Here is a 25,856-nt window from a genome sequence, read left to right as displayed (position 1 = left end):
CTCCCAGAGGAACCCCCATTCAAGGGGACAATTTTCATACTACTCTTTTATTATATAGGATTACTTGGCCAAAAGAAGAATAAAATCTTACCATTTGTGACAACATGGATGAACCTAGGGGGCGTTATACTAAGTGAAATAAGTCAGGCAAAGAAAGACAAATACCATGTGATTTCACTTACACTAGAGTCCCGATGCACAAAATTCGTGCAAGGGCCTCTGCCGAGGTCCCCGCCCGCTGGGGCTTTGTCCAGAAGGAAGGACGTCCAGAAGGACATCCAGTTTAATTAGTATATTATCCTTTTATTATTATAGATGTGGAATCTAATGAACAAAATAAACTGACGGACAAAATAGAAACAGACTCATGGTTGCCAGAGGGTAGATGGTTTGGGGGATTGGGTGAAAAGGTGAAAGGATTAAGAAGTACAAATTGGCAGTTACAAAATAGTCACAGAGATCTAAAATACAGCCTAGGGGATGTAGTCATTGATTTTGTAGTAACTGTGTATGGTGGGTACTAGACTTATCAAGGCGATCATTTCTTAAGTTACATAAATGTCTAATTACTAGGCTGTACACCTGAAGCTAATACAATATTGAATGCCAACTGTGACTGAAAAATAAAAGAAAATATGCCTCCGTAGCCATATTTATAAAAGACAAAGTGGAATTCAAAGTTATTTTTTCCCAACACTTTGAAAATTTAACTCATGGCCTTCTTGCATATAGCACTGCCTTGTGACCTTTAATGTCACTTTGATTCTCTCTCCTTTGAGTCTCTCTCTTTAAATTTTTAAAGCTTTTAGAATTTTCTTTTATATTTTCTTAATTCGATCTTTTGAATTTCCTTATGTCTAAATTGGGTTTATGTTATTTATCCTGTTTGGCACTCCATGAATCTTTCAGTCCTTTCAATATGTACATATCATGTTTCTGATTTTCTGAGGGGAAAAATTAGTCGTAATCTTAGGGTTTGCATGCCTCAGACTTACAGCTCTATGGATCCTTAAGTAAAAATCTTGGCTCCCTCCATGCCTCTCAACACTGCAGGCAGCCACTCCTCCCAATGCTGACAGCTCCTTCATGTCTCAGCCTCCCCCATTTTCTTCCTCTCTTTTAAAAATGAAAATGGAAAAAGCGTATCTTTTTTAACAAAACGGAAAGGCACCTTTGAAAAGAGTTATGGAAAGAGGAAAGAATGATTAAGAACCATTAGTAGCTAAACTGGAAATCCCACCTGCCCTTTCTGCGCCTGTCTGCTGGGTGGGAGGAGGAGTGAGGAGCTGGCCAGCGGCGGGCAGCCTCGCTGGAGCTGCTGCACAGTCTGCTCCGGCGTGAGATCCCCTGGGCTTTCCAGCTGAAGCCGGGCACCCTGGTCGGCCAGGAGCGAAGATGGAGAGGCGGGTGAGCGGGGCCGGGCGTGGGGAGGAGGGCGCAGGGTGGGCGATGTCGCACCGGTGGCCTGGAGCGGCGGCGGGCTGAGGGCGCCGGGCTGCGGCTCGGCTCGCACCATCTGCTCTGGAGGGAGCTAGGTTTTCTGCCAGCGCTTTCCTCTTAGCGCTTAAAACCTTGCTGAGAGGAGGATTCCGCCTTCCAAAGGGCGGCCTCCAGGCTGCCCGGCATTCTGGTTCTCTGTTCCAACGCCCTGTAAACAGAATGCTGCCGGGCAGAGGCTCCGGAGATGCTTCTCCCCAGATCCTTGTCATCAAGGGAGCGGACCTGCGCCGGGAGGCTGGCGGGGAGAGGCTCCCGGGCTCTGGCTGGAAGGAAGGCTAGGAAAACACGTTCTATTTTAAGCTGCCCCCCAAAGGGGATAGCGGCTGCTGTTAGACTCCCTGTTGACACCCAACAGCTGGGGTGGGGGGCTGCAGGATCCAGGGCTCAGGGAGAGAGCTGGCTTCCTCCTGGATGCGCTGGGCTCTTTCTTCATCCTCTGGGCCGCTGCTCGGGAAGCCATAAAGGATCAGATAAACCGGGGTTAAAACCCTGGGTATCTAGGAGAGACAGACATTTTGTGTGTTCAGGATCTGTTCACATGACACCAAACGAAGGACAAAATGTTCATTTACATGGGTATAATGTATTAAAAAATAAAGTTACAATGAATGAAATTTAAAACCTAAATACAAGTAACGCCTCAAGGTAATTTTTTTTTTCATGTATACTTTATTGGCAAGACCACACAGCCCGTTACTTTGATATCTTTCTTAACAAAGAAGAATGGTCTTAACAAAGAACTGTGTTTACGTATGCCAGATGCTCTTAATCTTTACCTGATCATGCAAATAAAGAAACAGCAAGGAGGTTAATTTTCCAAGCCCATGTGACTACATGTGGTGGGATCAGGATTGGGACCTAGGGATTTTCAGGAGAAGAAGTGTGAATAGGGGCAGTGTAGCTGCCAGGTGGGCAGATGTCAGGGAAGACCCCAGCCTCAGTGAAACCTGGCAAAGGGTAGAAGTGGACTTCGTTCCCTTATTGTACTCCCTGTACATGACTTGAATAATGACTTGTTTAGATACCTAACATATATTGGCATTTACTGTAGCTTAAGCACTGTATTAAGTGCCTAAAATGCTTAATTCTCATAGCAACCCAGTGAGGTAACACCATTTATTTATTTTTTCACCCTCAATATTAGCTATTATGGGTGTTTTTTTAAAAATTATAGTTAATATTCAATATTATTTTATATTTGTTTAAGGTGCACAGGGTAGAGATTAGACAGGATATACCTTACGAAGCGATACCCCTGATAATTCTAATATGCACCTGGCACCATACATAATTATTAGAATATTATTGATTATATTCTCTATGTTGTACTGTATGCCCCTGTGACCATTTTGCAACTGCCAATTTGTACTTCCCTATCCTTTCACCCTTTTCACCCAGTCCCCCAAACCCTCTCCCCTCTGGCAAACATCAGTCTGTTCTTTGTATCTATGAGTCTGTTTCTATTTTGTTCATCAGTTTATTCTGTTCTTTAGACGCTACATATAAGTGAAATCACATGGTATTTGTCTTTCTGTCTGACTTTTTTCACTTAGCATAACACCCTCTAGGTCCATCCATGTTGTTGAAAATGATAAGATTTCATTCTTTTTATGGCTGAATAATATGTGTAAGTACCACTACTTTTTTTTATCCACTGGACTATTGATGAGCTTTTGGGTTGCCTCTGTATTTTGGCTATTACAAATAACGTTGCAATAAACACAGGGGTGCATATATTCCTTTGATTGAGTGTTTTGGGTTTCTTTGGATATATTTCCAGAAGTGTAACCACTGGGTCATAAGACAGATTCATTTTTAATTTTTTAACTGAAACTTCATATCTTTTTCCATAGTGGCTGCACCAATCTGCATTTCCACCAACAATTCACGAAGTTTCTTTTTTTCTCCACATTCTTGCCAACACTTGTTGTTTGTTGATAACCATTCTGACATGTGTGAGGTGATATATCATTGTGGTTTTTATTATTTTATTATTTTATTTTAATCCTCATCTGAGGACATGCTTAGAGAGAGGAAAGGAGAGGGGAGGGAAGGGGAGGGGAAGAGAGGGGAGGAGAGGGGAGGGGAGGGGAGGGAAGGAAAGGAGAGGAGAGGAGAGGAGAGGAGAGGAGAGGAGAGGAGAGGAGAGGAGAGGAGAGGAGAGGAGAGGAGAGGAGAGGGACACACTGATGTAAGAAAAAGACATCCATTGGTTGCCTTCTGTATGCTCCCCAACTGGGGATCAAACCCACAACCAGGTGTGTGCCCTGACCTAGAATCAAACTATCAACGCTTTGGTGCATGTGACGATGCTCAACCAACTGAGCCACTCCAGCTGGGCAAAAAAAAAAGTGTGTGTGTGTGTGTGTGTGTGTGTGTGTGTGTGTGTGTGTGTGTTTAATTGAATTTAGAGAGAGAGAAAGGGAAAGGGAGAGAGAGACTGAGACTAATAGGGTATCGAGCTCACAACCTGGGTATGTGCCCTAGCCAGGAATTGAACCTGTGACCCTTCAGTGCATGGGATGATGCTAAGCCAAATAAGCCACACTAACCAGGGCTTCGTTGTGGTTTTAATTTGCATTTCTCTGATGATTAGTGATGTTGAGCATTTTTTCATATGTCTATTGGGCATCTGTATATCCCATTTGGAGAATTTGTCTACTCAGGTCCTCTGCCCACTTTTAAATTGGATTGTTTGGGGCGGGGGAGGGTTTGGTGTTAAGTTGTATGAGTTCTTTATAAATTTTGGATATTAACCCCTCATTGGATATATCATTGGTGAATGTGTTCTCCCATTCAGTAGGTTGTTTTTTTCATTTTGTTGATGGTTTCCTTTACAGAAACTTTTTAGCTTGATATAGTCCCATTTGTTTATTTTTTCTTTTGTTTCCCTGACCAAGGAGGTATATCAGAAAAAAAAAAATATTACTAAGAGCAATGTTAAAGTATGTTTTCTTTTAGGAGTTTTATGGTTTCAAGTCTTACATTTAAGTCTCCAGTCCATTTTGAGTTTATTTTTGTGTCTGGTGTAAGAAAGTGGTCTAATTTCACTTTTCTGCATGTATATATTTAATTTTTCCAACTCCATTTGTTGACTAGACTGTCTTTACTCCATTATATATTCTTGCCTTCTTTGTCATATATTAATTAGCCATATAGATGTGGGTTTCTTTCTGGGATCTTTATACTGTTCCATTGATCTATGTGTCAAAACAGTGCTATTTTGATGACTATATCCTTGTAGTATAGTTTGATATCAGGTTGCCTGATATCTCCAACTTTGTCCTCCTTTCTCAAGATTGTTGTGGCTTTTCAGTCATTTGTGGTTTCATATAAATTTTTGGATTATTTGTTCTAGTTCTATGAAATGACACTAGTATTTTGATAGAAATTGTGTTGAATTTATAGATTTCTTTGGGTAGTATGAACATTTTAATAATGTTGATTTTTCCTATCCATGAGAAAGATATATGCTTCCATTTATTTGTTTCTTCAGTTTCCTTCTTCAATGTCTCAAAATTTTCTGAGTACAGGCCCTTTCCTTTCTTGGTTAACTTATTCCTAGGTATTTTTGATGTGATTGTAAATGAGACTATATTCTTAATTTCTCTTTCTGATAGTTCATTATTGGAATAGAAAATACAACAGGTTTCTGGATACTAATTTTGTATCCTGCTACTATACTGAATTCATTTATCAATTCTATTCATTTTTTGGGTATAATCTTTAGGGTTCTCTCAATATAGTATTGTATCTACAAATAATAACCATTTTACTTCTTTCTTTACAATTTAGATGCCTTTTATTTCTTTTTCTTGTCTGATTGCTGTGACTAGGTATTCCAATGTTATGTTGAATAAAAGTGGTGAAAGTGGACAACCTTGATTCTGATCTTAAGGAAAACACTTTTAGCTTTTCCCCATTGAGTATGATGTTAGCTGTGTGTTGTCATATAAGGCCTTTATTATGTTGAGGCATGTTCCTTTAATTCCCACTTTACTGAGAGTTTTTTTTTTTTATCATAAATGGATACTAAATTTTGTTAAATGTCTTTTCTGCATGTATTGAAATAATCATATTATTTTTATCCTTCATTTTGTTTGTGTGGTGTTTCATGTTAATTGATTTGTGAATATTGAATGTACCGTGCATCCCTGGAATAAATGCCACTTGATCATAGTGTATGATCTTTTCAAAGTATTGCTGAAGTTGGTTTTGCTAATATTTTGTTGGCAATTTTTGCATCTATGTTCTTCAATGATATTGGCCTATAATTTTCTTTTCTTGTGATGTCTTTGTCTGGTTTGGAATCAGGGTAATGCTGGTCTTGTAAAATGAGTTTGGGAGCCTTCTATTCTCTTAAAATTTCTGAAATAGTTTGAGAAGGATAGGTGTTAATTCTTTGAATGGTTGGTAAAATTCCCCTGTGAAGTAATGCATTCAAGGACTTTTGCATTTTTGGAGTTTTTTGATTACTGAATCAATTTCATTGATAGTAATTGGTCTGTTAAGATTTCCTGTTTTCTCTTTATTCAGTCTTGGAAGATTGTGTATTTCTAGGAATTTATCCATCTCTTCCATATTATTCAATTTGTTGGCATATAATTATTCAGAGTATTTTCTTGTAATCCTTTGTATTTCTGTAATGTCGGACTTTCTCTTTTCTTGATCATTTTATTTGAGTACTGTCTTTTTTATGAGTCTGGTTAATCTTTTCAATCTTGTTTACTTTTTCTTATCATTGATCTTTTGTAGTATTTTTAGACTCTTTCATTTATTTCTACTTTGACATTTATTATTTCCTTCTACTCACTTTGGGCTTTGTTGTTCTTTTTCTAGATTCTTTAGGTGTAAAATTAGATTGTTTATTTGAGATTTTTCTTATTTCCCTAGGTAGGCCTGTTTGCTATAAATTTTCCTCATAGGACTGCTTTTCCTGGGTCATATATATTTTGGATTGTTGTGTTTCCATTTTCATTTTGTCTCAAGGTATCTTTTGATTGCTTCTTTTTTTTTCTTTTATTGTTTAAATATTACATATGTCTCCTTTATTCCCCATCTACCCCTCCCTGGCCACTCCCACACTCCAGGACAAGCCCCCACTGCCCCAGTGTCCGTGTCCTTTGGTTATGCTAATATGCATGTATACAAGTCCTTTGATTGATCTCTTACACCAACCCACCCCCCCAACCCCATCCCCCACCCTCCACCCCACGCCATTCCCTGCCTTCCCTCTGAGGTTTGACAGTCCGTTCTGTGTTTGTTTCTCTGTCTCTGGATCTATTTTTGTTCATCAGTTTATGTTGTTCATTATATTCCTCAAAAGAGTGAGATCATATGATATTTATCTTTCTCTGACTGGCTTATTTCACTTAGCTTAATGCTCTCCAGGTCCATCCATGCTTGATTTCTTCTTTAATCTCATTGTTAATACATTCATTGTTCAGTAGTATGTTATTTAACCTTCATGTGTTTTCAATTTTCTTCTTGTAATTGATTTCTAGTTTTATACCATTGTGGTCAAAAAAGATTCTTGATATGATTTCCAAATTCTTAAATTTATTGAGACTTGTTTTGTGGCCTAATACGTAGTCTATCCTGGAAAATGTTTGATTTGCACTTGAAAAAAATCTATATTCTGTTGCTTTTAATTTAATATCAATTAAATCCATTTGGTCTCATGTGTCATTTAAGGCTATTGTTTTCTTGTTGATTTTCTGTATGGAAAATCTATCCATTGATGTTAATAGGGTATTGAATTCCACTACTATGACTGTATTACTGCTGGTCTCTCCCTTTATGTATGTCAGTATCTGCTTTATATATTTAGGTGCTCCTATGTTGGGTGCATAAATGTTTATAATAGTTATATCCTCTTATTGGATTGCTCCTTATATCATTATTTAATCTCTTTCTTTGTCTCTTATTATAGCCCTTGTTTCAAAGTCTATTTTATATATGATATAAGGATTGGTACCCCAGGGTTTTTTTTCTCTCTATTTGCATGATATATTTTTTCTCCAAAACCTTTTAGTCTCTGTGTGTTTTTCATTCTGAGGTGGGTCTCTTGATTACAGCATATGTATGGGTCTTATTTTGTTATCTATTTAGCTACCTATGTTTTTTATTGGAGCATTTAATCCATTTACATTTAAAGTATTATTAATAGTTACATATTTATTGCCATTTTATGTTTTATAACTATGTTCTTTTTCTGTTTCTTTTCGTTGTTCTTCTTAATGTGTCCTGTAATACTGGTGTGTTGGTAATAAACTCCTTTAGCTTTTTTTGTCTGGGAAGCTCTTTATTTCTCCTTCAATTTTAAGTGGTAGCTTTGCTGGGTAGAGTAGTCTTGGTTGTAGGTCCTTACTTTTCTTCACTTTGAATAATCATGCCAATCCCTTATGGCCTGAAAAGTTTCTGTTGAGAAATCAGCTGAAAGTTTTATGGGAGTTTACTTGTACGTAACTATTTGTCTTTCTCTTGCTACTTTTAAGGTTCTCTCTTTGTCTTTAACCTTTGCCATTTTAATTATAATAATCTTGATGTGGGTCTCTTTGGGGTCATCTTGTTTGGGACTTTTTGCATTTCCTTCACCAGGCTAGGAAAATTTCCAGTCATTATTTCTTTAAATAGGTGGCTGTCTGTGCAGGACCTGGATGTATGTAGGAGAAGCCATGCTGTGAACTGAGGCTTCTACCAATACCTAGTCAGAAGTCAGGTTAGCAGAAGGCCAAGGCAGCCTAAGATCTACTTCCACCTGCCATTTGCCCTAAGGCTCAGCTGCTGACAGAACCTTAGGCAGTATGCAAATTGCTGAAGCAGGGTCTCAGAGAGACACCAGGGTGGTGTGAGTGGTGCTCACCAGGTTAACACAGTTTCCTATTTGGTGCCTGTGCTGAGCCTGAGGCTATTCAGCAAAAGCCACCATCGTCTAGGGTCTGAAGACCTTTGCAGTGGGGTGGGGTCTCAGGGTGGAGCTAATGGAGTTCACCAGGCCAACGCAGAATCAAGTTTGGCTGTGTGGGGAGAGAAATGGTTGATATCCCTCCAGCCCTCACCCTGAAGCCACACAATTTAGCTTCTCTGTGTATGTCTCTGGAACTCCCCCTTCCCGCCCCCTCCCCCCCACCCCTCCCACCCTCACCCCAGCCACTCTCCCAGGGTGGAAGCCCAGAGTGAGTGCCTGCAAGTGAGATCTTGTGTGCAGGCCCTATAAGAGGACACCTGGGTTTCAAGCAGCCTTCCGTCTCACCCAGATGGAGGGAATCTGCTGAGTTTCACAATCATGTTATTATGTGGGCTTCTATTCCCAGCACTGGTGTTTTGAGCTGGGGAGCCCATCATGGGGCTGAGACTCTTTGCACCTCAGGAACAATCTCTATAGCTGAGCTATCCCTCTGCATTCATGGGTACAGAACCAGCCCCTTTTGTATCTCTGCCCCCTCGGCATGGCTTCTTCTTTGTATCCTTAGTTATAGGGTTTCTATTGAGCAAGTCTTCAGATGTTTCTCCAGGTTGACTGTTCCATCGCTTAGTTGTAATTTTGGTGTGACCATGGGAGGAGGCAAGTACAGCATCCTCCCACTCTGCCATCTTGACCAAAACCCCAACATCAACATTTATTTAGTGATTAGTTGTGTCAGTCACTGTTCTAGGAGCTTTACATATACTACTTCATTTAATCTTTTTACTATTATATGCAACAGAGGTAAAAGCATTTGTCATAGGTCAAACAGCTAGTATTTCTGCTAGCCCCAATTCAAGCCAGCCAGCGTAAAGATGTACATATTTAATAGCTAGGCTTTCCTTCTAATTCCCCTTGCCCCAGTCATTGTGCCTTTCTTTCTTAAACATTTCTGGCTCCCACTTCACACAGCTTGTGTTTTGGTGTGTGTCTGCTTTCTCCCTGGTCCTAAAACACAGGTTTTCACTATGAGAGTGAATTCATTCTGCATTTCTTACCACAGCCTTTGCTAAAACGTGTATTTCCACATGAGAGTCACCATGCTTTAAAAAAAATGGTGTGAAATTAAAATGTCAAAGAACTCTTTTTAGTTTCAGAAACCAAAGTTTTAAAATAGCAAGAACACGAGCATTTGAGTTTTAAAAAGCCTAACTGTTAAAAGACCAGGAACATATTTATTCCAGAGAAAGTTCATGGGAAGAATGGAGAGTGATGGAGGAACCGGCTTTTCTGGCCCTAGAGAAAATATGCACATTTTATTCTGGGAGAGCAAAGAGGGACCAACTAATGTCTAGGTTCAGACACCAGTTTGTGTTATGAAAAGGAGACTCTGCCTATCCCCCAGGAGTGGGGAATACAGATAGATGTTAACATCTAAGAACAGAACACCTGTGCTTTGTTTTCCTGTGGGGAGGGAGGCAGAGGTGGGGGACTGTGAGAGAGACTTGCCTACCCAACATAGAAAAGAAACAGTAAAACAGAGGTGGATAGATACATGGGAGTTTAGGCAGAGAGCCTTGTAGAATTTCCCTTTGCCCAGCACAGGAAGAATCCAGGGGCAGGAATCAGGAGAATACGTGAAAGAACAAAAGAGAACACCTTGTAAGCACAAAATTTAATTGCACAGACTGAAGACCCTGATAACTTGAGGGGAACACAGCAGTCTTAGGGAATGCCAGCATGGATAGATGTTTGTTTCCAAGAATTAGTAGTCCTGTCCCAACGGTTGGCATTATGTAAGCCCCCAGGAATATAGGTGCAATGCCAGACATTGGGACAATTGTGAAGTGTTGGGTTTGCAGGATCTGAACTGACTAAGATAATGCGACATCAAAACTAAGTATCTAACTCTAGTTGGGATGAAGTTCAGTTAAAAAAATACAGAAAATGCATATTTCTTATACACATTTAACTAATAGAAAAATCTAGAAGTACAGAAAAAATGCAAGGAAAAGTTCCATTTCTTCTCTATATCCCTTATAATGAACACATTCGTGTAGACCAAGTGAACAGATTCTTGGAGCTACTTCACAGAGAAATTAATCTCTCTACATTCTACCCACATTTTGTAGCAAAATGATACCCAGAATAACCTTCCCTTAAATAGCAACATGTTTTGTAAAACGGCCAAAGATTTATGCCCAGACACATGAAAACAAAGCAAAAAAGAGAAAATAAAGCCATTATTGGTGGTTTTTTTTTTTTTTTCATTGCTGGCTTTTAAAAGGTATAATTCATATAAAATTTGCAGAATTTGCAGGAAGAGCTGCCTCAGCAAACTGTAAGGCAGTCACTTGTTTCTGACAAGTGGTTCCCCTGAGTTACATTTATAGTATTAACAGATGTGGATTATTTTGGAAGTGGGTACTCTTTGACATTTGTAGTCTCTGTTTTCAGTGTATTTATGGTCCTTTGTTCTCCCCAGAGATCCTATGCCTTTGGGATTTTGCTCTTGACCATGGTGGCTTTAGGAACAAGGCCTCAAATTGCTAGGGGTTGCCATACTGAAGGAGCCACACTGCAGCTTTCCCCGTCCCATATCCTGAGCACACTGTTATTTCTTTCATTTATAGTCTCTGGTTCTGCCTCCTCAAAACCAAGGTTCTCTGGTGGTTAAAACTTTAGCTGCAACATTCCCCGAGGAAGCCATGAAATTGAAGCTCCCTTAGCTTTGTCCACATGCAAATGCCTATTTTTGTACTTTGCTCTATGTCTTCAGGTGTTCGAGAGGTCCTTCTGTCATCTGTCTACCTACAGACTGATTTGGTTCTTGGCCGCAGTGATGCTATGCAGGGCACAAGGTAAAGACGCTCCATTCCCCTGCATGGAGTCCAGGAGATTGTGGTTTCTGCTGTGCTGGTTCCTTTTGCCTGCATGAATTATAAACCTTTAATTTGGTTGGAGGAGTGGGAGCAGTTCTTTCTGCTTTGCAAAGTATTTTTGTTTTTGAAGTGGAAGAAGACTGCTATTTAGACATTGTTTCTGTAGCTAGAACCAGGCATGAAAAAAAAATTCTAAATTAAGATATTTCTTACATATCAACTCGAATAACTTTTAAAATAATAATTACCTATGTTTGTAAAGATATGGGAATGCTTGGGGACTATGAATGAATACAACCCTTTGGAAAGGCAATCTGATAGTAAGCCTTAAAACTGGGTGTGCCCCTCTTTTACAGAAAAATCTAGAAAATAATGAAATATAGAAGTTACCTAGGTTCACATAGCCTATGATATAAAGCATATGCCTGTGCTGTTGACGTATCTGCTGCATTTCCTAGTTGTGCCAGACCTTTCTCCTCTGTTCCATTGGAAGCCACACTCGCTTTGCTGCTGGCCTTTCATCACCTTCTGTGTGACAGTGCACTCATCAGCCTTCCTAGGTGAAGGAAGGGCAGACTTTGTATCACCTGCAACACAGGATTTACCTACTGACTCGGGGATCTAAATGGAATTATATACACGCAATAAAGAATTGCAAACTTTCCATTAAATGGTTTCTTCATAGTTAAAGAGAAAAATCACCCAGGAAGTTAAAACCCTAACTTTGATCCCTTTCTCCTCTCCATTCTAAAAGCAGCAATTTCTTCAAATCTCTGATTTGCAGAATCCCAACAACAGGTATTGTCCTCAGAACTTTCCACACCTACCAAGAGCATACCTTACTAAAATTTGATTCATACCACACTCAGGGTTTCCAAATTGTATTTGTTGCTGTGTCCATCTTTTTATGCCTGATGTTGTTGAGAGAATATTGTTTGCTTGTGCTGACTTCTTTTTTTTCTAATTACACTAGTCAACATTTTGTTAGTCTTGAAACAATGGATTATAGTGTTTTTAATTCAGTTTACATTTTGTGTACTGTCTCTTTAATTTATGCTTTTATCTTTACTAATTCACTTCTTTTACCTTTTTTTCTGGTTTGGGGGTGGGGATGCTTAGATTTGTGTGTGTTTTCATTTTCTAATCTTTCTGGTCTCCTAATAAATGAAGTTAAGATTAAATATTTCTCTCTGAGAACTGCTTTATCAGTTTCTACAGATTTTAATATATTATATTCCCAATGTCATTCATAGTAATTTATAATCCTTGAAATTATTTTCAGTGTAATTAGTTAAAAGAAGCATGTAAGCTTCTAATTTTATTGCATTGGGCCCAATGTTCAGGTCATTGGATAGCATAATTTTTTGTATCTTATTTCAAGTTCAATTTTGGGGAATGTTTCATGTGTTTTTGAAAATATTGGATATTCTCTTTTAGGTAAAAGGTTTTAAATTCATATATATGAAATATATAAATATTTGCTTTTTAAATTTTCTATATTTTTATATTTGACTATTTTGCTTTATTTAGTTTTTAATATATGGAAGTGAAAATTCTGAGAGAACTATAGAAAATACTCTATTATGATTATGGATTTATAAAAAATATAGTTGTATTAGCTTTTTATGTATTTTTGGATTTTTTTTTTTTAGGTGCATAAAGGTTCATGATTAATGTATCTTATTTTAGACTAGAGGCCCAGTGCATGATTGAATCATGCACGTGTAGGGTCCCCTACACTCTTTCGCTTTTCGGGGTGGAGCTGGGTGCCTGTCCGCTGGTGCACCAGGCCTTTCAGAAGCCTCCGGCTCGGCGGAGGCTTCTGAAAGGCCTGGTGCCGGAGCAGACAGGCACCCAGCTCCCCCACTTTTGATGGTCCGCGGCCGCTAAGGGGGGCTACCCTGCTGTTGAGAGGCGCAGGGGGCGGGACTCCCACCCTCCCACCCCCTGCACCTCTCAACGGCTGCTGAGGAGGGCTGCCGCTGACACCTGGCTACCCTGCCGTTGAGATGTGCAGCTGGGTGTCCACAGCAGGCCTCCTCAGCGGCCGCGGATCTGGCCATTGAGAGGCACAGGAGGCGGGAGTCCCACCCCCTGCGCCTCTCAACAGCAGGGTAGTCCCCCTCAGTGGCAGAGGATCCGTGCTTCTCAATGGCCGGATAGGCCACCCAGAGTCCTGCTCCCCAGCCTCCCGCTGCCCAATCGTGGGCGTAGTGGAGTGATGGTAATTTACATGTTACTCTATTATTAGATAGGATTGTTTCTTTTATTATTTTAAAATATATTTGTGTTTTTGACTTCCAATCTCCTTTTTCTCTTCTTTTAAAAGTCTTATTGAACTGATGCTGAAACATTTCAGGTCTTTGAATTTTAGTTTAATTTCTTCTTCCATATCTTTCTTCCTTTGTGCTACATTCTGGAAAATTCCATGACCTGGTCTTTCCACCTGCTCATTTACTCTTCAGTGATATCCATTCTGCTAAGTCAGCCAATCTGTTAAGACTTTGTATTCCTCATTCTCTACATCTCTAATTTTTACTACTTACAATGCTGGCTTATTTTTACAATTCAGATATATCACTTATTCTTGTTCAAGTGTTTATTGATTTATGAGATATTTCTTCACTTGGTATAAATTCTTGAATTTGTCAAGTTTATTACTCCTCTTTCCTTGTGTTAGCTTTCTCAAATGTTTGGCTATTTGTTATTATATTGAGATTTCCCACTGAATAACCGATCATATCAATAAGAGGAGCCAGCATTGGAGGGAGGGAAATTATTGCCATGCCTTATATTCTACACTGCATTCAGTAAAAATGGGGGAATGTGTAGGTTGCCATTTGGTTGTCAAAGTTCTCTCCACTATCAGCCTCCTGGAACAGTGAGTGTCCTTTATATCTCTCTGACTTACTCTGCTATATTCACTACTGCCTCCTAGAGGCAGACACCACTATTGCTGCTCCTTCCTCTGTAGGGGGTATGTATGGAAGTATAGGGATGTTACATTTTCTTTATTTAGACGAATCACTCTGCCTAGTGTCCATTTGCTCTTCTTGCTCCTGGCTTCCACCTCTCTGGGCATAAACCCACTTGCTAATATTTCTCTCCTATCTGACAGTCCCCACCTTCAACCTGATTCCACCTAATTTCCAGCATATAGGGATTCTTCACACTATTTCTTGTTACTGAGAATTTCCCTTCTTATTTTTCTACTCTGCTACTTCTAAAGATGGAAAACACATATTTGAACTTATATTTCCCTAGCAACATTAGAGATGTAGTAAATATTTTCTTCTTTGGCTTTTTCTTTTCTATGTTTGACTTTGAACATGCATTGTTTTTAATCAGAAAAATGTGTGTTTATGTGTGTTAATTTTTTTTTTATGATTCCATGATAAAAGTGGTGACCCAAGATGAAAGAGAGCCGCTGAACACACCTGCTTCTTTAAGATGCTTCCTGGAGATTCCCCAGGAAGTCCTGATTGTGACATGGCAGAAAATCAAGGCTTCAAGCCCAGACAACATGGTCACTTTCAGCAAGGAACATGGGGTCGTGGTCCAGCAGGCCTATAAGGATAAGATGAACATAACCGAGCTGGGACTTCAGAACACAACCATAACCTTCTGGAATACCACTCTGGACGACGAGGGGTGTTACAAGTGTCTCTTCAATACCTTCGGTTCCGGGAAGATTTCAGGAATAGCCTGCCTCACCCTCTTTGGTGAGAATCTCTGAGAATACATCGTCTCTGACTAGAAATGTTATTTTCAAGAATGTTTAGAACATGGTGGTGGCACCTAGTTCTTCAGGGTCCTAACCCCAGAATGGTTTGTTAGAAGATACTTTCATGTCTACTGTAACTGTGGCTCTGTGATTGATAAGGGGACCTGCAGCAGAAGCTCTGCATACTTGATGTCAATTAGAAATTTAATTGGATAATACATTATTTTAAATCCAAGAGAAAAAAACAATCCAAGACTTAGTTTGACAACATTCCTTTCCTATTAACTAACACATAGCTGAAATCAAGAATTGACAAGTAGGAATGAGGGGGAATTTTGGAGCATGGCACACTTAGTGGTGCTTTTAGGAGGGAAAGGACAAACTTAGGGTTATTAGGAATGTTAATGTGAGAGTTTGAGCACACCAGAAATATTGGACCTAAGGTAAGAAGGGCTCAGAAGATAATGCAAGGGAAGTATGATAACACCAAGTACAACTTTCCCTTATTTGGCTAAAATAAATCCTCTCTGCAGGATCTTATGTCAGGCTTTGTTCTTCATTTCTACTTCTTTCATTCTCTCTGTCTCCCTCAGTGCCTCTCTCTCTCTCTCTCTCTCTCTCTCTCTCTCTCTCTCTTCCCTCTCTTTGCAATCCTCCCTCCACCTTTCCTTCCTTTTTACTCCCTCCCTTCATTCTGCCTTCCCTTCATTCCTCCCTCCTTGCCTTCCTTCCTTCCTTCCTTCCTTCCTTCCTTCCTTCCTTCCTTCCTTCCTTCCTTCCTTCCTTCCTTCCTTCCTCCTTCCCTCCCTTCCTTCCTCCTTCCCTCCCTCCCTTTCTCTTATCTCATCTTTTCTCTTTTTCCTTCTTGTGTCATATGTTTCTCATTTCTGTTCCTTTTCTCTTTCTTCTTTGCTCATCTTTCTCTCTTTCTGCTATTTCCCCTCCTTTGCTCATAGCCTTTTGTATTATTTTTGTCTGAAAACCTATCTACTGAGTCTTCTAGCTAGTAATATTGTTCTTTTCCATACTGACCTTTTCCAGCCACACTTAGCTTTTATCTGTCATTCTTCTATATGCCAGAGAGGCCTGCCACCAGTCTGGTGACATCAGCCATAACCATCTGCCTTCACTTTTGTTATTCTTTTTCAGTGCTCAGAAAGGTTGGTAATTAGGCATTCTTTGGACAGAGCCAACATTCTCTAGGCTTATTTCCTCCAGCCCACTGCCACTCACCCATCCCTTGAACCTCTAAGTACAGACCAAGTTTTAATTTAGCATTGCCCTCTAATTATCTTGTAGGCTACAAAGCCAACCACAGAAAGACAGGTCTGCATTTGTTCAGCAGAGATAAACTGTATTCCAACAAAAATGTACTCATCAGTTAAGGGACTTTTAAAAAGGAACAGTGTAAAGCTGGCCTAAAAATAATGTCCTTTTTTCATAAGCTAGTTATTTTTAACTCCATAAGGTGATCTCCAAGTTCCTTCAACTGTCATTCTGTGATTCTCTGGTTATTAGCTATGAGTTCATAATTTTTATTTTGTGTAGATATTCCCAACAGGGACTTTCCTGGTTTCTTCCATGCAACTCATTTTCTGGTTCAGCCCCAAGCAGAAAACTATTACCACTAAGCAGCAGTCCCTCTCCGGGCTCTCTGCTCTGAAACTGCCCTGGTGCTTCTGAGACGCGCAGGCCACTTGTATGGCGATGCTCATTGATGGTCACTGGTGCTGGTTTGTGAGTGGTACCCAGAAAAAGGCAGAGATGCTGCATTGCCCATGACGAAGGAGAACATAATCATGAGGCTCTGTACTATTTGAGAGAGAAGATAGCCTCTGTTCATCCAGCTAGTTCACCTAGAGACAAACTAGAGAAATGATGTTTCTTATGACAGGGTTGTACTAGGCTGGTCCCATCCTTCAGGTCAGAGAGTTGGACACAGGTAGAACCGAGAAGGCCTCAGCGGGGGTTGGGTGTGCTACCTTATCTTTCTAGCCCCCACTGACTTACTAAAAAATCATTCTGTCATCTCTCTGAGGAGAGTGTGAAACTCAGACCAGGTGCTTAACTGATGGCAGACCATTCTTTTACTTTTTTGTCCCAGTGCAGCCCACAGTATTCGTTCACTATAAATTATCCGAAGACCACCTAAATGTCACTTGCTCTGCCAATGCCCGCCCAGCCCCTGCAATCTCCTGGAAGGTCGCTGGGTCAGGAATGGACAACAGTACTGAGATTATCACACACCCCAATGGGACCACGTCTGTCATCAGTGTCCTCCACATCAAAGACCCCAAGAATCAGATGGGGAAGGAGGTGATCTGCCAGGTGCTGCACTTGGGGAATATGACCTACTTCGGGCAAACTGTGAACAAAGGTAAGAGAAGGTGGGCAAAGAAGGCTGTGTACTGTGCACACACACCTGGAATGTGGTGATTGCTCTGCGGAAACTCTTGGCCTCTTAACGAAAGAGCTAATAGAGGAGAGAATGGGTTAAGTAGGAAAAGGAAAACAGAGTTGAGGAAGCCAATCCAGCCAATGCTACTTTGGTAAATGTGGCACAGTGCCCACGTACCAAATGCTGAGATCCATTCTTTCATTTATTCTTCCATGCTAGCGTTTACTGTCTGTTGTGTGCCAGGCTATTTGACAGTAAGCAAGACTCAGAGAGCGTCTAGTCTACTAGGAAACACCTAAGTGGCTGAGCAACTGTGAAACTTCATGTTAAATGCTTCCATAAGAAAGCTACGGTGCACCATGGGAGGATTGCAGGTGGGAAGGAGGGGGCATCAGCTCAATCTGGGAAGATTAGAAAGATTTCCTGGAAGAAGACGTCTTTGCTGAAACCTTTGCAGAATCTGTACTGTGGGAAAGGGACTGATGAGGTGTTTGCCTCACCCTTTTTAAACAAACTGCCTCCTGTTCAAGACCACTTTTGCTCTCTTATGTTTCTATCTAAGCTGCTACCCCCAGCCCTCGTGGATATAATAGGTAAGGATTATGGGAGAGAATAAAGAGAGGAGTGATAAGAGCCACAGTTCTCTTTCTCTGTAGTTTGGAAGCACTAACTTGGATGAGGCACTCTGTAATAAACCTTCTAGAAAAATACTGCTGCTTTTTGTTGGGGGATGGAGGTCGTGGGGGGCATTTTAAACAATAAAACCTGAAAAAGCTTTCCCATGTTTGCCTCATTGGTGCCCTGGCCTCTAAGGAAAAATCTCCTGTAGTCATTTCTGGAGTCCTTGAAAAAATAGACTTATCAAAAGTCAACATTTAGGTCACTTTCATCGAAAGGTTTGTGATGTTAGATTTGGGCACTTTTTAAATGAACCTCAGACTCAGCCAAGGCAAAGGATAAATTTTCCTGCAAAACAAGAAAGAAACATATCTTCTTTTCCAAGAATACCAAAACTAACATAATTTACTGATTTTTCCCTTTATATTTCTCTGTATTTTTCAAAACTTCCTCAATAAATATATTACTGTAATGGGCAGTATGACAAAGAATATGTGCTTTTGAGGCAAACAGACCTCTGAACAGGCCTTGTTTCTAACACTTATTATGATTTGGGTTTACTGAACTTCTCTCTGAGCCTCAGTTTTTTAATATTAGATAATGATAACACCTAACTCAGGCTATTTTGAGGATTAAATGAGATAATACATTAAAAGCTCTTATTAATGTAACTACATAAAAATTGTTAGCTATTATTATTACCTAAATGTTTTTAATATAATGTCATAAATATAAACATCAACATGTCTATATTTAAGAATAATTTTCATTGAAAGCTTACCTCTGGTAAAAACTCATCACAGTTATTGTTTTACCCTCTTTTCCTCAACAGCTTCCTTTTTTGACTGTTTTTCCTCTTCTTCCCTTCAATGTCTATAGGTTTTTGGTTTTCAGTTCCACTGCTCTTAAGTATTGTTTCCCTGGTAATTCTTCTGATCCTAATCTCAATCTTACTATACTGGAAACGTCATCGGACCCAAGACAGAGGTGAGTTATCACTGAAAGTACAAAGAAGGAAACAAATGATTTCTGAATGATAACTTGGGGTCCCATGAAGATGTAAATAAAGAGATGGCAGCAATGTATTTTGTTTGTTGTTTCTAAAACACATAAATGTTAGTGGTATTTTAAAATAACCTTCCAGCATCATTTTCTTGCAATTGGACATTAAACTGGATGTTTCTGCTTTTGATTGGCTGAAATTGTTCAAAGCCTAATTATTTGGTAAGTTGAGAGGAAGGGCTGAGTAGAGGAGATGCGGAAAATGTTTATCTGATGACTATGAAGTCATCTGATGACAAAAACCAGAGAAAAAAGCTTGACACCCATGCTGTGTTCTTTCTATCCATTAGTGAGAGAACAATCTCTTCTCTTTTTATAGTATTCCACAGGCCCACTATTCCATTTAAAAGACTGTGAAATTGTCCGAAATACTCAATAATTAAATAGTAATTTCTGTGTTATACTCTCACTACGTCTCAAACATTAAAAGCAGCATATAGGTGATCCATACTTATAAACTATGTCATGTCATTCTGCCCGTATAGACTATTCCCACCAGTGTCTTATGCACACCAGGGGCTCGAGAAACATTCAGTAAAATAGTGAATTAATACATGAATGGATAAAAGGGTAGATTTTCAAACTGACTTTTTAACATTTCCCTTTTCTTATTGTAAATTCAGTACCTCATAAGCACTGAGTCTAAAACATTGTGAGGCATTATAAAACTAGAGATGATATGGAACAAGAGGAGTCAGCTAGAGAGAGAGAAAGAAATTTCTTTGGTTTCTGAAGACAGTCATAATTTATTAATGCTCATGCAAAGCTACTATTTATGTTGAATGTGGTGGGAATTTCCTAGGGTGAAGGGGTGATATGGGAGTTTTCTCCATCTCAGATGACTGAAAGAGGGAAGGAAAAATATGTTGGCTTGTTTTAGAATGTCTGTTAAAAACATCACTCAAATGAAACCTTTATTTTTTTCTTTTTATTTTATGTCTCATAGACAAATATCTTTCATGTTCTAGGTTTTTTGAACACTTAATTTTGTGTAAGACTTTTTATAAATAGCACAGATAAATTCTTGTGGTTTTATAAGAAAAGCAACAAATCTTGTGTCATTTACCCCTTTGCAGAAGTAGATCAAGGTATCTATTCTGTCAGGGAAGGAGACCACAGATCAGCAAGCCCATAGACCTCGGTAGCAGTTTGCAGAATGTCAAAAGCAGAAAGCTGATTCTACTTCATCCAAACATTTTACTTTTCCAGTTAGGAGCTGACGCCCAGGAGTGGAAGGTTGATTTTCTTCCCTAAGGTCACACAGATAGTTAACGGCAGGCTTAGGCCTCCCTGGGCCCCTTACATTTGCCAGAATGTTCTTCCAGTCATGATGCCGCAGAGTCCTGACTCGAAAGGCACTATGTTGCACTTATTTTACTCTGTGCTTGCTATTACTGCTGTATTGTTTTGGAAAGTTTAAGCAGGAAAGTATAAAGTGTTCACATTGATTCCTAAAAGTCCCTTTTGGACAAGAATCATAATACAATCTATTCAAGCCCAAGGTGAATTCCACCAGTAAGGGGCATTTGCAAAAGAATTGTCCTCTGTTCATTAACTAAGTCTTGGATTTCCTGGGAAATATAATTGTTCAATGCCTTATCCAGTTCCTGAAACAAAAAGAGCTAGCTTATCTCTGTACCCACGTTTTCTCTCACATATGAAATACAGTAGTTCCCCCTAATCTAAGGAGGATACAGCCCAAGACCTCCAGTGGATGCCGGAAACCGTGCATAGTACCAAATTCTGTAGAGTCTGTGTTTTTTACTATACATACTTACCTATGATAAAGTTTACTTTATAGGTTAGGCACAGTAAGAAATTGACAATGATATTTAAAAACAAAATATAATAAAGTTATGTGATGTGACATTATTAAATAAAATAAGGGTTACTTGAACACAAGCACAGCAGATACCTGCTGCTGCAGTTGATCCAGATAACCTAGATGGCTTCTCAGTGACTAATGGGCAGGAAGTACATACAGCGTAAATATGGTGGCCAAAAGGATAATTCATATCCAGGATGGAGTAGGACTGTGCAAGATTTCATTACACTACTCGAAATAGTGCAAAGTTTAGGTAGTAACGAGTAAGGGGGGTCAAATATATGGTGATGAAAGGAAATTTGACTTTAGGTAGTGTACGCACAGTGCAATACACAGATGATGTATATCATAGAATTGTACACTCGAAACCTATATGATTTTATTAACCAATGTCACCAAAAAATTTCCTTTAAAAACTTATGAATTGTTTATTTCTGCAATTTTCTATGTTATATTTTAGACCGCAGTTGACTGCAGGTAACTGAAACCATGGAAAGCAAAATCATGAATAAAATGGACTACTATAAACAACTGAACCTGTATTGAATCTTGTAAGAACTAGGATGGCCATTTACTGACGATGTCTTCGTGATATAAGGACAATTCGGTTAATTTCACTGCTATGTTCAGTGGCATATTTTGAATGATTGGATTGTTTGATTTCAAAAATTTTACCAGCCAAATCACTTGATTCCATGAATTTAAATAGCTAATAAAACTACCAACTATTGATTATGCTTGAGACTTAAACATTCAAGGTTAAGGAAATACTGGTTCAAGACCAAAATTTAAGTTGCACAAAGTTGGAAAAAGGGGAAGAAAATCATTTTTTATTTCTTCAAATAACAAATTCTGTGATAAAAGTATCAATTTGTGATAAAAGTGAATAATCCTTTGCTTCCCACATTTCTTTCCTCTTACTTTTAGTTATATTTTTCCTCTCCCCCCCCCCCCGCATCATCTCCTTAAAACTTAAAACTTGTGGATGAGCAGGGAAAATGGCATCAAGATTCATGGCTTGACCTGAAAATGGGTGCTGTAAACAGAAATAGAGGGGGAACTGAGTGTGTGTGTGTGTGTGTGTGTGTGTGTGTGTGTGTGTGTGTGTTCATGCATGTGTGTATTCAGTTTGTGGAGAGGAGGAGAGGAATGAATTAGTTCTTGAACTTATTGAATACTAGAGGCCCAGTGCACGAAATTCGTGCACTAGTAGGACCCCTTGCAGCTGCTGTCTGCCAGCCAGGTATTACCTTCCTTCCCCCGGCCAGCCCCGCCCCATAGTCAAACTCCTGGATGAACTCCTGGTGGAGGGGACAATTTGCATGCTACACTTTTATTATAAAGGATAAGTAGACAAAGAATAAACTCCATGAAGCTGATCAGCAGGAAGACAAATCTGGTATGTAAGGAAATTATATGAAGTAAGGTTCAACTCTTTGTCAGATAAAGTTTATTTTAGATCAAAATTACTTCTTGATTACTCACAACAACATAAGCAAATTGATAGTTTTTAGACAGAGGGGTATTCTGTAAAAACTGCTATTATTTTATGGAGAAGTTAGACTCCCTTTACTTTTCTTGTGGTTCCTGTATGATGCCAGAGAGTATGATTTTGATTTTTCTTTTTTTCAACAGCAAGGCTGCATTCTGAAGGAAGGTGTGATGAGTTAGAGGCAATTTCTCTTTGCTCCATTCCTGATGGGATCATCGCAGTTACTTCCCATGAGACTGCGACAATAAGATAATAGGTTAATAGGTTTTCAAAGAACTTTTTTTCTTTTATGAATCAAGTCCTTTGTTACTGAAATAGAAAGTGAGAAAAATTAAAATTTCCCAGGGAAAATTTCCACCATTCTACAATAGTTATTTCTTTTAAAACCCATTTGAGGTCATAACTTTGTCCCTTTACATATACTACAATCAAGTTAAATTGGGGCCAAGAATTATCTTTTATTTCTCATTAATCAACCCAAAATAATTGCATGCATCTCAGAAAGAAAAACATTACTTTGGGGCAGATCATCATAGACAATCACCTAATTTTTAGAGACCTTTATTTTGAGTTAGCAATTGTCTTTTGTTTCATTGAGTCAAGACTTAACTGGAAAACAATAGAAAATTTAGAAAAACATATGAAGTGCATGTTCCAAACGTCACTCTTTCTTCAAGAATATAACTACTTAATGTAGAAGTGTTTTTATTTTACCCACATTTTCTACATAATTATCTTGATTTATTTCACTTCACTATACAATAACCTAATAAATAAGTGGGTTCTTTGCAATGATTAAAAGTGGCAATGTTAGTAAAACACCGTGTCAGTTAATTTCTCCTGTTGATCATGTTACTTTCTCCTATTCTATTTTAAGCTTAATACTATGTCACACGACAGAGATGACCAGTAAACAATTTGTAATAGTGAAATTGATGATTATTTGTAAAGACAATACAAGAATATTTGTTTAAAAAAATAAGAATCTTTGCTTTGCTAAATAATTGTACGGATGCTTTCCAGATGAGGGCTAGAGAAGTGGTAATCCTCATCCCTACCCCAATTTCCTCATAGTCCTAAGGAAAAAAAAAGTGCAATGCTTTTATAAGAAAAGTATTAAGCAACTTTTATTGAACTCCTAGGTCAGAATTCCTGGTTTAAATTTTGCATTCCGAAGCCACTTTTTTCTATAAAATTTTACTCTTGAATGGGTGCATATGCCACCCATCATATACAAATTTCATGGTATAATCTGGTCACAAAATTATGACTAACAGACCCTTAAGCCTGGACATTCTTGCCTGAGCTATTGTCTTTTGCCACAGACAGCTCACATTGGTAATAGTAGCAAAGTTCATATATGCAGAACTTTTCAGAGTTTGGTAAGAAATACTTCAGATTGAGAGATACAGGGTGATGGTGCCAAGATAAAATTCCAGGTCTTTTACTTCACTGACTAGCAAGTCAATAGCCTAAGGATCTCCATTTATTTACTTTGTGACCATTCTTAACTCAATGTCCATCCAGCAAGTTAATGTCCACAGGAAACAAAGCTCAAGGTCTTATGGATAAAATACCTAAATTGCTTGGAATTCTTTAATATGTTCTTTTCCTTTTAGTCTTAAGTGACTCTGCAAACCTTTATTGCCTAGAATTACCTATATGTCCTTTTAAAGAGAGTCATAGTCCCCTCACATCGTATTGGGTCAAGAATGTCTGATTCCTTATCTTTGCTGATGAAATCTGCATGAGAATTCTATGATTATTGACCCCTCTTTACTTATTTCCTTAAAGTCTATTAAGATAGAAATTATAAATGTGCAAAGTTAATATCTTGTTCTTTCTTTTATCTAGAGCCCTAAGAGAGCTGCACAACCCTGGAAATTATTCTCTGGTCTACTTGAATCTGATGCAGGAGGAAAGCAGGAGTGAAAGGGTCATTCTCCAGGGACCTATGAGAGCAAAAGACGTGGAAGTAAAAGGCCTAAGAATTTCAAGACTTTCTACTGCCATCTAAGCTAATCCGTGCTTATGTGAGTTACAAGAGGAAGTCATTTACCTCTCAGGTCTGTTGTAGGATTGATTTTGTAAAGCAATGCAGTGTTGTGCTGTTGAATGGATACTGGACTTAGCATGAGGAGCCACAGTTTGAGACTGACTTTGGCTGAGACTGGTGGCAATCCCGTATTAATCACTATTCAATGAACTTCCACGATGGCATCCAGAAAATTAAGGAGTTGGACCAGATGATTTGCCATTCTGCTCTAAAAACTGATGTCATTCCAGGAGGAGGGATATGAACAAAGGGAAAAGACATGAGCAAGAGAGAAAAAAAGAAGTTGGGAAGGTTAAGGACCAAAGAACTTTTCTGAGATTACCTTTTGCTTTTCTGTGGCTGTTCCATCTATTCTTCTCTTGCTGTTCCTAGGTCCATGAATCTGTTTCCTTGTCACTTAGTATCCAATCCACTACCTGCTTACTGCTTTGCTAATAGCTGGTCTCTCTAGAACCCTTGGATTCACTGCTATTCTTCATGTATTTCTGTGACATCACAATGAAAATTGGACTGAATTTATTGTGAAACAACATGGCAACCTTAACTTTACTTGCCTATTTTTATAGCAGAATAAACATTGTTAGTCTTAGACAGCAGCTCACATTTTAAAAAATGCATGCACTCCTTGCCCATTTGTCTCATAATATGACCCAGCCCTATTTTAGTCATTCTGAATTCAGACTAGTACGTATAATGGAAATATATTATGAATCCAGGCATTTAGATTTCCTAAATAGCAGTTGGCCAGTTCAAATGCTTTGTCTCTCCTAGCTTCTTTTTCTATGAGTTCACTTTTCACAGTAGCAGTGGATGCATGTCTGGGTGTACATTCCCTTTGTTCTAAATATATTGTTTTAACTAGTGGAGCAATTTTGGAACTCTCTAATAATCATAAGGCCAAATTAGTGACTCTTTCAGTATCTTTGGCTTTCTTGTCTCTATCCAGTGACCTAGAAACTAAAACTCAAGTTGTTTTCACTGTTGAATTGGATATTTATATATTTAGTAAACTATTGAGATGTTATTTAATTCTGTGTTATTTCTTACATTTGTATAAGATACCGAAGAATTAAAAGTGTGAACTCCACATATTTCGTTTATGATATTGTCTTGGGAACTGTGGAAAATGTAGACATTGATGATAAACCTTGTATTTTTCCTCTGTGTGTGAAACCTTCCGCTCCTCCTTAAAGATGCTGTGGACAGATGTCCCTCATCTGGTCAATGGAGGCTCTTTCAAGTTGTTGCCTATGTCCTTTCGACATGACCCGGTCAGTTTGGGAGCACTTACTTAGATGTGTACTTCCTGCTTTGCTTTTAGATACCAACCTTTGCAAACAGATCACCTTACACAGTTTTGAATTTAGTAGGAATTACCACTTTGTTTCTGGT

The 25,856-nt window shown here is 38.9% G+C and overlaps 1 protein-coding gene and 1 long non-coding RNA gene across 6 annotated transcripts; one reads left to right on the top strand and one right to left on the bottom strand.

Annotated features, from left to right (window-relative positions):
* Positions 1-1,177: 1,177 nt before the first annotated feature.
* On the top strand, positions 1,178-24,853 carry CD200 (CD200 molecule). 4 transcript variants are annotated; one of them, XM_008146594.3, is made up of 7 exons: positions 1,178-1,407; positions 11,187-11,268; positions 14,691-15,011; positions 17,118-17,390; positions 18,909-19,016; positions 22,552-22,664; positions 24,263-24,853. In XM_008146594.3, the coding sequence occupies exons 1-6, from the start codon at positions 1,396-1,398 to the stop codon at positions 22,659-22,661; spliced, it is 906 nt and encodes a 301-aa protein (XP_008144816.1). In that variant the 5' UTR covers positions 1,178-1,395; the 3' UTR covers positions 22,662-22,664; positions 24,263-24,853. The 4 variants fall into 4 exon arrangements, with proteins under 4 accessions (XP_008144816.1, XP_028009086.1, XP_028009085.1 ...); XM_028153285.2 differs by lacking the exon at positions 22,552-22,664; XM_028153284.2 differs by lacking the exons at positions 22,552-22,664; positions 24,263-24,853 and adding an exon at positions 21,377-21,627.
* LOC129147960 (uncharacterized) lies at positions 22,350-24,890 on the bottom strand. 2 transcript variants are annotated; one of them, XR_008555170.1, is made up of 2 exons: positions 24,787-24,890; positions 22,350-22,644 (listed from the first exon to the last, which is right to left on the bottom strand). It is a non-coding gene; the product is annotated as an uncharacterized LOC129147960 (long non-coding RNA). The 2 variants fall into 2 exon arrangements; XR_008555171.1 differs by lacking the exon at positions 24,787-24,890 and adding an exon at positions 24,468-24,555.
* Between the last annotated feature and the right edge of the window lie 966 nt (positions 24,891-25,856).

Source organism: Eptesicus fuscus, chromosome 3 (genome assembly GCF_027574615.1).
Source record: "Eptesicus fuscus isolate TK198812 chromosome 3, DD_ASM_mEF_20220401, whole genome shotgun sequence".
Taxonomy (NCBI): Eukaryota; Metazoa; Chordata; class Mammalia; order Chiroptera; family Vespertilionidae; genus Eptesicus; species Eptesicus fuscus.
This window is presented reverse-complemented; position numbering and strand designations above follow the sequence as displayed.

Coding starts and splice junctions, on each gene's coding strand:
- CD200 (XM_008146594.3), top strand. Junction 15,012..17,117: donor AGCCTGCCTCACCCTCTTTG/GTGAGAATCTCT, acceptor TTTTTGTCCCAG/TGCAGCCCACAGTATTCGTT. Junction 17,391..18,908: donor CGGGCAAACTGTGAACAAAG/GTAAGAGAAGGT, acceptor CAATGTCTATAG/GTTTTTGGTTTTCAGTTCCA.